Source organism: Xyrauchen texanus, chromosome 34 (genome assembly GCF_025860055.1).
Source record: "Xyrauchen texanus isolate HMW12.3.18 chromosome 34, RBS_HiC_50CHRs, whole genome shotgun sequence".
NCBI classification, from domain to species: domain Eukaryota; kingdom Metazoa; phylum Chordata; class Actinopteri; order Cypriniformes; family Catostomidae; genus Xyrauchen; species Xyrauchen texanus.
The window spans coordinates 9756259-9770615 of NC_068309.1; the positions used below are offsets into that span (position 1 = coordinate 9756259).

Consider the following 14357-nt stretch of genomic DNA (forward strand, 5'->3'; position numbering starts at 1 on the left):
AAATAAAAAATAGGGATGTCCTGATACCATTTCTTTTGAGACAGAGTATGAGATTATTTATCTTTTTGTGGCGGAGGACGAATCTCAGTTGCCTCCGCATCTGATGCTGTCAATACATGCATCTTATCACGTGGTTTGTTAAGCACGTTACTGCTTTGACATAGCACATGTGCAGGCTTCACACTATTCTCTGCAGCATCCACGCACAACTCGCCACGCGCCCCACCGAGAGCGAGAACCACATTATAGTGACACCGAGGAGGTCACCCCATGCACTCATCACGATCTGGATTCAGACTTTCGACTACAGGGGTGATAGTTAGCATCTTTAAATAAATGTATTAAAACTTTAATTAAATGAAAGTCTAACAATTAATTTTCAACATGATATTGTATTATTTTTATCAAATGAAGTTTATATTCAGAACCTCACAGCACAATCTAAAAAACATTGGAGTTATTTTTGTCAAATAAACTGCTGCATAATGAGCATAACAGATGTAAGATATTGCTTAAATGTATTATTATTAGGAGTAGTAGTATAACAGTGATTATTATATTTCTGTCCTAATTTTTTTATTTGAATTGAGGTTTTTATTTTGGCGGACCTTTTATTTTTAAATGTGTCTGTGTTGGTATGACCAAGGAGCTCTCACATAAGATTGGATCTTCCCACTCCAGAAAAGCTGCTTGCTATGCAACTTGGGCTGCAATTTAAATAAATATAAATGCACTCTGTATGTGCCTCGCACTACAAAGTGAATTTGCGCTCTGTTCACCATCATTTGCTACAAACATAGATCGATGCTCATGACGGTGTTCCCTGTATGAGCCGTGGAGGAGCTTTAAAAGGTACATGCTGCCGGCACCACACAGTCTCCGCACATTCACAAGTGCACACATTTGCACCACGCCACTCATGGAAACGATATATTTATGTAATTAAATCACCGCTTTTGTGGTAAAATAATATATACATAATGTGATTGTAATTTGTGTGCTGAATTTACGTAATGCCATTCGTAAGTTAGGTGGTACACTGCAAAAAATGATTTTCTTGACAAGTATTTTTGTCTTGTATTCCTGTCAAATTATCTAAACTTTCTTAAAACACGATTTATTTACTTGTCAAGCAAAATGGGATAAGATATTAAGTCTTGTTTTAAGATAAATCTGACTAAATTTAGTGAACTTTAGACTCAAAACAAGAAAAAAAATCTGCCAATGTGGTAAGCAAAATAAACTTAATTTAAAAGGAAAACAAGTTTATTTTGCTTATCCCATTGGCAGATTTTTTTTCTTGTTTTGAGTCTAAAGTTCACTAAATTTAGTTAGATTTATCTTAAAACAAGACTTAATATCTTATCCCATTTTGCTTGACAAGTAAATAAATCGTGTTTTAAGAAAGTTTAGATAATTTGACAGGAATACAAGACAAAAATACTTGTCTAGAAAATCATTTTTTGCAGTGTATCGGTTGTTGGTTTCGGAGCATTTTTACGAGTACATGAGCACGCGGTATCGGACCCGATTATGACACCGGTAACAAAAACATCCCTAATAAATTAAATGAGTGTCCAAAATATCTTTGCAATAATATAAGGGGAAAAAAACTATGCAGTGGCATGAAAAAGTATTGTTTACATACACTATAGCCAAATACATTTAAACTCAGTTTTTCCACAATTCCTGACATTTAACAAAGAAAACATTCCCCTGTCTTAGGTCAGTTAGGATAATGACTTTTTTAAGAATGTGAAATGTCAGAATAATAGTAGAGAGAATTATTTATTTCAGATTATATTTCTTTCATCACATTCCCAATGGGTCAGAAGTTTATATACACTTTGTTAGTACTTGGTAGCATTGCCTTTAAATTGTTTAACATTTTGGGTAGCCTTCCACAAGCTTCTCACAATAAGTTGTTGGCATTTTGTCCCATTCCTCCAGACAGAAGTGGTCTAACTGTGTCAGGTTTGTAGGCCTCCTTGCTTACTCATGCTTTTTCAGTTCTGCCCACAAATGTTCTATTGGATTGAGGTTAGGGCTTTGTGAAGGCCACTCCAATACCTTGACTTTGTTGTCCTTAAGCCATTTTACCACAACTTTGAATGTTTGCTTGGGGTCATTGTCCATTTGGAAGACCCATTTGTGACCAAGCTTTAACTTCCTGGCTGATATCTTGAGATGTTGCTTCAATATATCCACAATTTACCTTCCTCATGATGCCATATATTTTGTAGAGTGCACCAGTTCCTCCTGCAGCAAAGCACCCTCACAAAATGATGCTGCCACCCCCATGCTTCATGTTTGGGGTGGTGTTCTTCAGCTTGCAAGCCTTACCCTTTTTCCTCCAAACATAACGATGGTCATTATGGACAAATATTTGAATTTCTGTTTCATCAGACCAGAGGACATTTCTCCAAATAGTAAAATCTTTGTCCCCATGTGCACTTGCAAACTGTATTCTGGCTTTTTATGGCTGTTTTGGAGCAGTGGCTTCTTCTTTGCTGAGCAGCCTTTCAGGTTGTCGATATAGGACTTGTTTTACTGTGGATATAGATACTGGTCTACCTGTTTCATGCAGTATCTTCACAAGGTCCTCTGCTATTTTTCTGGGTTTGATTTGCACTTTTCGCACACCAAATTATGTTGATGTATGACCGAATGCGTCTGCTTTTATGTGCGATATGATGGCTGTGTGGTCCCATGATGTTTATACGTGTGTACTATTTTTTTTTTTGTACAGATGAATGTGGTACCTTCAGGTGGTAGGAAATTGCTCCCAAGGATGAACCAGACTTGTGGAGGTCCAGAATTTTTTTTCTGAGTTCTTGGATGATTTCTTTTGATTTTCCCTTCATGCCAAGCAAAGTAGCACTGAGTTTGGGGAAGATGGGCCTTAAAATACATTCATAGGTACACCTCCAATTGACTCCAATTAGCCTATCAGATACTAATTGTCTAAATGCTTGACATCATTTTCTGGAAGCTGCTTAAAGGCACAGTTGACTTGGTGTATGTAAACTTCTGACCCACTGGAATTGTGATAGTCAATTAAAAGTGAAACAATATGTTTGTAAACAATTGTTGAAAAAAGTAGATGTCTTAACGACTTGCCAAAGCTATAGTTTGCTAATATGAAATCTGTTTTTAATGACTTCAACCTAAGGGTATGTAAACTTCTGACTTCAACTGTATAATCTTTTTAATGTCTTTATTGAACACATCCCATTTCAACATTCACAGTGCTGTTGAAAAGGTAAGCGGACCCTTGGATTTAATTACTTCTTTTGGTAGCAATAACCTCAACCAAACATTTTCGGTAGGTTTGGATTAGATCTGCTCAATGTTAAGAAGATATTTTGGATCATTCTTCCTTACAAAGCTGCTTCAGCTCAACCATATTCTTGGATGTCTGGTGTGAATGTGTCTCTTGAGGTCATTCCACAGCATCTCTATTGGGTTAAGGTCTGGACTCTGACTGGGTCAGTCCAAAAGGTGGATTTTCTTTTTCTTTTTTTTTCCAAGTCATTCTGTAGTGGATTTACTTAGATTTTTAGATTCATTGAACTTCTGCCTCACCCAACCTCTACTAAGATTCAGCTGGCACACAGCCACCCTGATATTATCCTATATGATATCTTGATAAACTTGGGAATTCATTTTTCCCTCGATTATGGCAAGCAGTTCAGGCCCCCTAAGCAACCCCAAATCATGATGCTCCCTCCAATATACTTCACAATTGGGATGATGTTTTCATGTTGGTATGTGGTGCCCTTTTTATGCCATATATAATGCTGCGTGTTCTTCCCAAAAAATGTTACATTAGATTCATCAGTCCACAAAACATTTTCCCAGTAGCGTTGTGGATTGTCAAGATGGTCTTTGGCAAACTTCCGGCACACAGCAAAGTTTTTGTTGGGAAGCAGCGGCTTCCTTTGTGGTGTCCATGCCTGTTTAATGTTTTACATATAGTAGACTCATGAACATGTTATCCAATTCCAATGATTCCATCAATCTTTAGCCATCACTCTAGGGTTATCTTCTTACCTCATTGAGCATTCTGTGGTGTGCCCTTTGAGTCATCATCGCTGGACGGCCACTTCTAGGGAGAGAAGCCACAGTACTACTAATCGTCTCCATTTATAGTCAAACTGTGGACAGATGAATATCTGAGCTCTTCAAGATAGCTTTGTAACCCTTTCTAGCTTTATTGAAAGCAACAATTCTTGATCGTCTTCTGAGATAAATGTTTTTGTGAGACATGGTCCACGACAGCAGATGTTTCACAATGTTTGAGTGCTTTTTATAAGTCATTAATTTCATTAATTGGATGCCAGGTTTGCCAAGTCCTGACTAATTAGATTTTGTTGACATCAATATAGGGTTTCACATACTTCAACATACATTGGGAATGTTTGAATGATGTATTCAATATGTCCAAGAACAATACAATAATTTGTGTTATTAGTTAAAACGATTTGCTTTTGTTCGTTATTGTGATTTAGAGGATCAAACCAGATTTTAAGACACATATATGCATAAATTCAGGTAATTCCGAAGGGTTCACATACTTTTTCTTGCCACTATATATGGTTGTATTGGTACAACCCTATTTACACACATTTGAGCTCCATAATGTGTGATATATCTGAGCAAAATACAAAATTCTGCGGGAAATGTAGGGTAGGACTGAATCAGGATTTGATTGGCTCAAGAAAGATGGACTGATATTATTTTTACATGAGGCCTGGGTAGTTCAGTGAGTATTGATGCTGACTACCACCCCTGGAGTCACGAGTTTGAATCCAGTGTGTGCTTGAGTGACTCCAGCCAGGTCTCCTAAGAAACCAAATTGGCCCGGTTGCTAAGGAGGTTAGATTCACATGGGGTAACCTCCTTGTGGTCGCGATTAAGGGTTCTCGCTCTCAATGGGGCGCGAAGGTAAGATGTTCGTGGATTGCGGTGTGTAGCTGTCTCTGAATCGGAGGAAGCAGGGACTTGTCCTCAGCCACCCGGATTGAGGTAACCACGCCTACTAAGTAGTGTGAATTGGGCATTCCAAATTGGTAGGAAAAAAAGGGGATAAATTAAAATTAGTATATAGATTTTTATTTTTACCTTGTCCATGTCAGCAGAAAATATTCAGAGGAAGAGAGCGTTATGTTTTGATAAGATTAGGAGAACAATTTTCTTTAGAATGATGCACAATAAGACCAGGTACTTTTATTCAGAAAGTGATGACATTTAAAAGTATTTTAAAGATTTAGATTTGTCTTCATGGGAAGAATGTTTGGTCTCACGCATCGTATACAATGATGGGGCTGATTATATCTGTGAATCTCTGCCTTTTTCTCCTTTAGTCACGTGAACATTGGCCATTCCTCTGTGTCGGCACTTTGCACCACCTCTTCACTTACAGTGAGTTCTTTAGGGCACTCACAAACACACACTATCCACATCGTCTCCACTGTCTCTAATACAACCCCCGGTATGTGTGTCCTCAGTATACCAGTGTGGACAGCGTGAACTCTCTCGCTCCCTCGTCAATGCCGTTCTCCTCCCCTTCTGTGTCCGCTCTGCCCAGCAGCGGTGTGAGCAGCTCAATGAGTGGAAGCAACATTCTGCATGGGTCTGGAGCTCTGGGTCACAGCACCAACGGTATCATACCTTCTGGTGTCAGGACCACCCAGCTACTGTCTTCCTCCAGTGGTGAGAGAGCACACACGCCTGGGTTGCCACTAAACCTTTATATCTTTTGTATCACTCATCATACAGTTCTATACCAGCTAATATCCTGTATTACAACTAGGGTTGTAAATTGCAAGTTTATTATTTAAGTTTATTATCTGCATTTAAGACTTCACCCCATCCATAACTCCCTTAGAGATCTGATCTACCTCTTCTGTGTATGTCTTTAGGTAAAGCTCCTCCTAATCTGTCTCAAGGGGTTCCTCCACTGCTACCTAACCAGTACATCATGGGACCCGGAGGTCTGCTCCCTGCCTACCCGGTGAGAAACTCTATCTTCCTAAGTCAAAACATATCAGCTTTCACTCCTCCATGATGCAGCTGGATCAGTGTGTGTTTGGAATTTTGTGTGTGTCCGTTTTGTTTGGTGTTGTGCAGTTTAATGGTGTTGCATTTGTTTAGGGTGTATTGTATAGTGGAATGTTGTTATACATAATATGTATACATAATCTCACCCAGAATGAAAGCTTAGTCTGTGCAGTATATGAATAATAAAATACTGTATATTGTAACATGTATAGTCTATAAAATGATCTGTTTTTCATGTTTCACAGCAGATTTACGGCTATGAAGACCTCCACATGCTCCAATCCAGAGTACCAATGGTGATTCAAATTCTTAAAATAAAGCCCAAATATGAATCTACTTGTCATAGACCTGTCACAATTACATAATGGTCTGATCACAATTATTTCATGTTATCATAACTATGTGAGATAACTGTAATCATTGTGATCAACAGGGTCTATATAGAGAATAAAATCCAAAATCATATTTATTTGTGACATTTTATCACCTGCCGGGTTTTCAGTCTGCAATCTCTTCACATTTATTGATCACTGTAGGATTATTATGGAATCACATTCCCAGGGCCGACTGCTACGCTGTCTGGCAGAGATGGGAGTCTTGCCAGCAACCCTTACTCAGGTACCACACCTCCATAAATGCTAATTGGTTAATTACTTTTTATTGGTCTGTTAACTGATTCAATTAGAGGAATATGACATCAACAGGAGAATTTTAATTGATTCTAAAATTTGTATTGGAAGTGCTCCAATGTTCCCTGAAGAATTGGTTAGTGTCTGGGGCCTCAGATGTAAAGTTTTACATAGTTTTCCAACAATAATAAACTTTTACAAGCATATGTACGCCATCTTCACAACACGGATCCCTTAAATTAATTTGTGTAAAATTGTGTGCATAATCACAAGATTTTGGTACAATCCATTCTCCTCCAAAAAAATTATATTTTAGTAGGCTTGGTTAAAAAAAATATATATATATATTATTTGCAATTTTTATTTTAACACATCTTATATTGACTTGTAAAATCACAAGATCAAATAGTTCAATTTATGCCAGTTGATTGACCAGGCAATCGCAAGACAACCACTGGTTGATCTCATTATCAGTCCAAAAGGAAAAGACTAGAGGGCAAAACTAATAACAAATAAAAATAATCTTAAAGATAATTCCCTCATTTCGGTACCCACTGACTGGCAGGTGTCGGAGAGCACTCACAGATTTGCAGTAATGCAGATACATGCCTTAAGAGTAAAATACTATTTTTGTAAGGTTTTTCTGTCTAAATAAACGTCACCAGTAGGACAACATGCTAATTTGTTCATTAAAATATGCAGCCCAATAGACCTGCCGTGGCTAGTATGTTGTTGATATTAATCAAATGACTATAACGTAAAAGAGGAAACCACATACTGCTCTTGGCTGGATAACTTGAGTAGCTTTAATAAGAGTTAATATATTGTAATCATAAAGTGAAGACCAGTATTTAGAGTAGTTTTGTATCATAATTGCTGTTCATTATTGTTTTATTGCTTTTTTAAATATTTGCTAGAATACTTGATACTGCTGTTAAAAATTAAAACAATTTCTTAATTTGTATCTTTGTTCTATAGTTTTTATTTGTTTTATTGCATTTAATTTTTTCATTGTTTTTATTTTATTTAATTACTTTAAACAGTATTTTGTTGTGGTATTGAGAATCATCAAATTGCTTTCATATGTTAGCAAGAAACATTATTACTGAAATATAAAACAATTGTAATCCCATCAAATGAAATTTGAATCGAATCAATAGCTTGTGAATTTTGTTCAGTTGTAACTGAACCAGTGTTGGATATTAACTTGGGATCTGGGGGAAAAAATGTCCCTTAGTGAATTTCTTTAAAAATCTGTTTTAAATATTTTAATACATTTTATAATATTCTTAATACACACTATGTGTTAAAAGTTACGAACAAATGTCATAATATAGGTAAAAAAAAAGAAAATAAATTCTAGCAGTCGAATGTCGAACATTGTCATAAATAAGCTATTTTTATTTGCACATATTAAAATCATATTGATATGATTGCAAATACATATTTCAGCACAATAATCTTTCTTAATTTGCATCTTCTATTGTTTTTATTTGTTTAATTGCTTGTAATTTGTTCTTATTTTATTGAATTACTTGAGAACTTGAAACAATGTTTAAAAAAATTATATTTTGTGGTATTGAGAATCATCAAATTTCTTTCATATTTTAGCAAAAACATTATTAGTGACATATAACCCAATTTAATTGTAATCAAATCAAATGTGAATAGAATCAAGATATTGTGAATCGGAATCTAATCAGTAAATCTGTATAGATAGTACCAGCCCTATCTCTTTGTATGTTGGTAAAACAGCAAGTTTTTTTTCTTCCATATACTGTAGGTGACATCACAAAGTTTGGCCGAGGTGAATCCTCCTCACCAGCGCCCACAACCAGTCTGTCTGCAGCTCATGCCCCGCAGACAGCACAGCCTCCACAGGCTCAGAGCCAAGGACAGAGCCAGCCTCAGCCGCAGGGCCACCACAACACCCAGCAGACCTTCCTAAACGCAGCCTTGCCTCCAGGATACAGCTACACGGGCCTCCCTTACTACCCCGGGATGCCTGGCATACCCAGTGCATTTCAGTACGGCCCCACCATGTTCGTGCCCCCTGCCTCCGCCAAGCAACATGGCATGGGGCTCAGCAACCCCACGACTCCATTCCAGCAGCCCAGTGGCTATGGCCAGCACGCCTTCAGCTCAGGTGAGCCTACAGCTTAACCAGGTCAACTCGTGCTCACTGTGCAATAATATACATTTTGGCTTATTCATAAAGTAAATGCACAAACATAAGGCATGAACATTTATATGAAACATTTTACACTTGGCTAAGAGTTTGAACTAAATATTGTTTCTTTCAAGGGTACGATGACATGACACAAGGCCCCGCAGGAACAGAGTACAGTAAAGGCTACAGTAACTCCTCTCAAACACAGGCCAAATCTGCTGCCAATGGCCCAGGGAAAGGTACAAACATACAGCTTCATTCTATGTCGCTCCAAACCCGTGTGACTTTATTCCACAGAACATTAAAGGTTAATTTTAAAAAAAAAGTAATCGTAGACATTGTATTTGCCATACAGTGAATAGTGACTCAGGTCTGCCATGCTTGAAAAAGCACAATAAAGCATAGTATAAGTAGACGATATGATTTGTTGACACTATTCCAAGTCGTCTTAAGCCATTCAATCATGTTGTGTGATGATCAGAACAAGTGCTGAAATCAAGTATGGCAGCTACATTGCTAACATCAAACCTGGTTCTTGCAGCATGATGTCAGAACTTTGCTCACAAGATGCTTGACTTTTACTGTGGCTTTATGGTGTCGAGTTTGACAGACGGGAGTCACATTTCACTTTCATTATATGACAAAAAATAATGGTGGAGTGAATAATGACCAGATTTTCATTTTGATTTAAGATTTTAAGAGAATATGATTTTATGAATCATATTGATTTTATGATTTTATTAATTCATCTGCTAAGAAAATATAACAAATTAAATGCTTCATCTTGTACTCCAGGTATCTCTGTGACATCTAGCAATTCTGGGGTGCCTGACATCAGTGGAACTGTTTACAATAAGACTCAGGTAAAACTTGTCTTCCTCTACACGCATTCTATTTAAAAAAAGAAATAAAAGCATGGAATATAGTATGCATGACGATCACCGTTTTTCTCCTGCAGTCATTCGATAAGCAGGGTTTCCATGCTGGCACACCTCCACCCTTCAACCTCCCCTCAGCTCTGGGTGGCACAGGACCTTTGACCCCTGGTGCCCCCGGTTATGCTCCCGCTCCATTCCTTCACATTCTGCAGCCCCACCAGCAGCCCCACTCACAGCTGCTCCACCATCACCTCACCCAGGATGGACAGGTCAGTTTCTCTCAAAATTATTCTCACTCTGTTCATATTTTTTTGTCAGTTAAGGACTTTTTAGTCTGTATGAAAAACATTTCAATTGAAACTATGCATCTCAACAACTTCAAACCAAGTCTGAAACGGACCTGTATTATTTGCACAGATATAAGTTTTCATATGGATATATCTGAGCACTTTATTAGGTACACCCGTTCAGCTACTTATTCATGCAATTATTTAATCAGCCAATCGTGTGGCAGCAGTGCAATGCATAAAATCATGCAGATAGCTTCTTTAACTGAAGCTCCAGAGCTATATGTTTTTTGCATTTCACTGCTGCCACACGATTGGCTGAAAAGATAATTGCATGAGTAAGTAGCCGTATGGGTGTACTTCATAAACTGCTCAGTGAGTGTTATTGCAAAAACAAATGTGTCAACAGCAATCTTCACCCTCTTCATGAATAAAGATCTCGGCCAAGGCTTGTTAACCCATTTGACTTATCATGTGCTTGCTTATGCAGGGTGGGCCGAGCCAGAGAAGCCAGTCCAGCACCATGCAGCAGAAGACCCAGATCAACAAGTCCAACTATGGCAGCTCCCCATACTGGGGCAACTGAGCGCACGCAATCCACAGTGCAGGTGCCGTCCCGCACCTGACGACACGCCGATCAGAGCAGAGGGACAACCGTACACACTACCATCCTCATCCTCCTCTCATCTCCCCTTTTCAAAGTTTTGGCTGTTGTATGTAAAGTATATTTATGTATGTATTTATACAGTATATATGTATTGGTAGGATATGAAATGTGGTTTTTCTGCATTTTGTTTTTGAAGGATGGTTTGTTTTTATTGCTAAATGGTTAAGAGGGTATGATGACAGAGAGAAGTGATGAGAACTTAACAGAAGGGTGAATATACTTGAACCAGAGCAGGCATCATGAATAAAAACATGGGATTTTTTTTGTATACATAAACCTAATAAGGTATGTACATTATTGCTAAGCTTGATCACTTGAAGCCATTTTTTAAACTTTTGTATTTTTGCCCTCTCCCACCGCCCCCTTCACCTGTGAACTTTTTTTAACGAGGGGGATTTTAATTTCAGTGCTTAATTTTGTTCCCTCTGCACTTCGTGACCCCATCACCAAATTGGCTAAAAGGTAGCATTTTAGAACAGATTTAATTTTAACATTGGTTTTATCCTTGTTGTCAAAATAAAAGTGTCCAATTTATATGGTTTTGTCCGATTCTTGAGAAATGTACTACTCGTAGATAGAAGTAACATTACAGTAACATTTCATTTAAAACAAAATAATAATAGGATATGAACAGTTGCATCCTTGATTTGTTACATTAAAATAAGCCAAACTGATACACTCAGCATTCAAGACGTTAACATTGCATGTTGTCAGTTTAAGAGCGTAAATGTAAACCGTCATTATTTTCAACTTTAACAGCATGTTGGATTTACCCTAATTACAAGATCGTAACTCTGTATATTATTTATGTCTTTGTAAACTTTTATAGATACAGTTTGACAGAATTATTAGCCTTCCGTGAAATTTCAATTATTTTTCAAATATTTCCCATATGATGTTTAACAGAGCAAGGGGATTTTAACACAGTATTTCTTATTATATTTTTCCTCTGGATAAAGCCTTATTTCAATTTGCCTGGAATAAAATAATTATTCCAAAAAAAACGCTAAGGTCAATATTATTAGCCCCCTTAAGAAGTTATCTGTTTGATTGGCTACGGAACCAACCACTGTTATCCAATGACTTGCCTAATTAATCCCCAAGCCTTTAAATTGCACTTCAAACTGCCTTAATTTTACTATGTATGCTTCCAGCAATTTTACAGAGATAAAAGCCTGCAGGAACCTCATTTTTTGTTAAATCATCTTCAAATTTGAAACATAACTTCTTAAGACTTGTGGCTTTGAGAACATTGGTTGTCTTGGCACTTTTATTATTGTTTTTTTAGATTATAAAAACATGTTCAGCACAAAATATTTCCATAACTATAAACTTCAGCTACTCTAACTTTAAAAAATAACAACATATATATAACATATATATTTAAGTAAAGCCCAAAGTGTCTTCTTTCAAAAAATTCTACAACTGTGTCCATACTCCAAAGGGTCCAATAAATACAACTATTTATGTTCAGGTATGTCATTTTCATGGTTTGTGCTCAAAAAGGGCGTGCGTATCAACAGGTTAACACAATTTTTCCACCCTAATTACTAACTTAACATTTAACTTAATACCTGCATTTATGGCTACACGTATCAACATAAAGTGCATTTCATACTCCACATATGTTCAACATTCGGAAGTTGTACATCACTATAGAAGGAATAACCTTGCTGTTAAAATGGATGCTAGAAGGGATTTCATAATGCAACACAAGTGTTTTAATCATACCTGGAATTCTCACATCTTCATCAATGGAGTAGGGCAACATAATTTTGGCAATGAACACTCCAAGAGCTTTAGTTATTGTTAAATGTCTGTCCGAACTAGCAGCCAATATTATTAGCCCCCTTAAGAAATTATCTGTTTGATTGGCTACTGAACCAACTACTGTTATCCAATGACTTGCCTATTTAACCTAATTAATCCCCAAGCCTTTAAATTGCACTTCAAACTGAGGATTAGTATCTTGCAAAACTAGTTAAGTAATATAACACTGTCATCATGGCAAAGAAAAAATAATTGTTAATGCTCACAAAGCAGAAGGATATCAAAGCGTTTTCAAGTGTCAAGATCTGCCGTGAGAAGTAGGCTATTATTAAGAAGAGACCCACACAGTGGAGAACAAGACTGGCAGAGGCAGGAAGTGAAAGATATCAAAAACCTTGGAAAGAAAACTGGTGAGAGAGGTTTCTAAAGACCCAACAACAACTGCCAAGACACTAGTGAATGATTTAGCCAAGTCTGGGATTGATGTCTCAACGAAGACAGTCACTAGAGCCCTGCACAGGAACGGACTGCAAGGTTGCAGACCAAGAAAAACTCCACTTCTGAAGAGACACCTCCAAGCTAGACTGAAGTTTGCCAAGGACAACCTAGAGAAAAATTATGCATACTGTAAACGTGTCCTTTGGTCAGATGAGACAAAACTAGAGCACTTTGGCCATAGAGATGTTGCCTATGTTTGGAGAAAGAAGGGAGAAGCACTCAACCCAAAGAACACCGTTTCCAGTTAAACATGGCAGTGGGAGTACAATGCTGTGGGCATGTTTCAGTGCGTCTGGAACTGGGAATCTCATCAGGGTTGAAGGAATCATGAAAAAGACTACAAGACGATTTTGAAAGACAACCTCAGGCAATCTGCAACAAAGCTTTGTGTCGACATTTCGTCTTCCAAAATGATAACGACCCAAAGAATACCTCAATTCTGGTGAAGAACTACCGCTAAACGAGCAAAGTGAACATCCATGACTGACCTGCACAAAGCCCAGAGTTGAATCCCACAGAAAATCTGTGGGCCACACTGAAGACTACAACAGTCCATGCCAGGAGACCAACAAATCTGGAGGAGCTTGAGAGATCTGCTGAGGAATGAATGGGCTGCGATGAAATGCCTAAAACTTGAGAACAACAAACGACTAAAGGCTGTTATCAAGCAAAAGGATACACTATTGACTATTAACATCAGAGGACTAATATTTTGGTTATATTATAAACACTGGAAGTTGTCTAAGACGGTTTAGAAATGCTACATTGAAAAAGAATCTGTTCCATTAAACAGCACTTGGGAATTATTTGAAAAAATAATATTTCAAAGGGGGCTAATAATTTTGTCTTCAACTGTAGTGTTCCCACAAATTGATTCATTGCTGTTTAAGGAAAAAAAAAATTTTTTTTTTTTTTAAGAGCACAATTGCTAGCAGAATGCTATGCATAATTTATATTCCAATTTAACTTTTCCAGATTTATCAGTCCTGAAAGTCATAAAGTGTCCAAACACTGAACTTGGAAAATTTATTTTATGAATATGACCAAACCAAAATTTCAACCTTCAGCTGTTAACTGAATACATGGTTAAAACCTTAAATTTAATCAGAAACCGCAAAGTCAGACATGGACCCATTTTGGCATTTAACATTGACACAAAACAAAGATTTCAAAAGTATTGTCTAAAAGTAGAATCCGAGTTGTCGTCTTGTAATTATGGTTATTTCAACACGACATGAGCTACAGCATATTTTATTTAAAGGCCACACAATAAGCATAGCCTAAAATTATTAGAATAGCTGAAGTACATGAATCTGCTTGACAACACATGCATCGTTTCATTTGTTACACATTTATAGTATTAGCCAGATTTCAATTTGAATAATCTTAACAGCT

General features: G+C 37.2%; 1 protein-coding gene across 9 annotated transcripts in view; it reads left to right on the plus strand.

Annotated features, from left to right (window-relative positions):
* The window catches only part of LOC127627515 (ubiquitin-associated protein 2-like), a 33875-nt gene extending 22629 nt beyond the window's left edge, over positions 1-11246 (plus strand). For 6 of the 9 annotated variants that reach the window (XM_052103927.1, XM_052103930.1, XM_052103928.1 and 3 more), the window contains 10 exons: positions 5367-5424; positions 5511-5715; positions 5925-6016; positions 6309-6359; positions 6600-6681; positions 8476-8838; positions 8997-9101; positions 9658-9725; positions 9821-10009; positions 10518-11245. In XM_052103927.1, the coding sequence (XP_051959887.1) occupies positions 5367-5424; positions 5511-5715; positions 5925-6016; positions 6309-6359; positions 6600-6681; positions 8476-8838; positions 8997-9101; positions 9658-9725; positions 9821-10009; positions 10518-10613 (1309 nt within the window). In that variant the 3' untranslated portion in view covers positions 10614-11245. Of the gene's footprint in view, positions 1-5366; positions 5425-5510; positions 5716-5924; positions 6017-6308; positions 6360-6599; positions 6682-8475; positions 8839-8996; positions 9102-9657; positions 9726-9820; positions 10010-10517 lie in introns of all 9 variants that reach the window. The other 3 variants (XM_052103924.1, XM_052103931.1, XM_052103925.1) reach the window with 2 other exon arrangements.
* The last annotated feature ends 3111 nt before the right edge of the window (positions 11247-14357 follow it).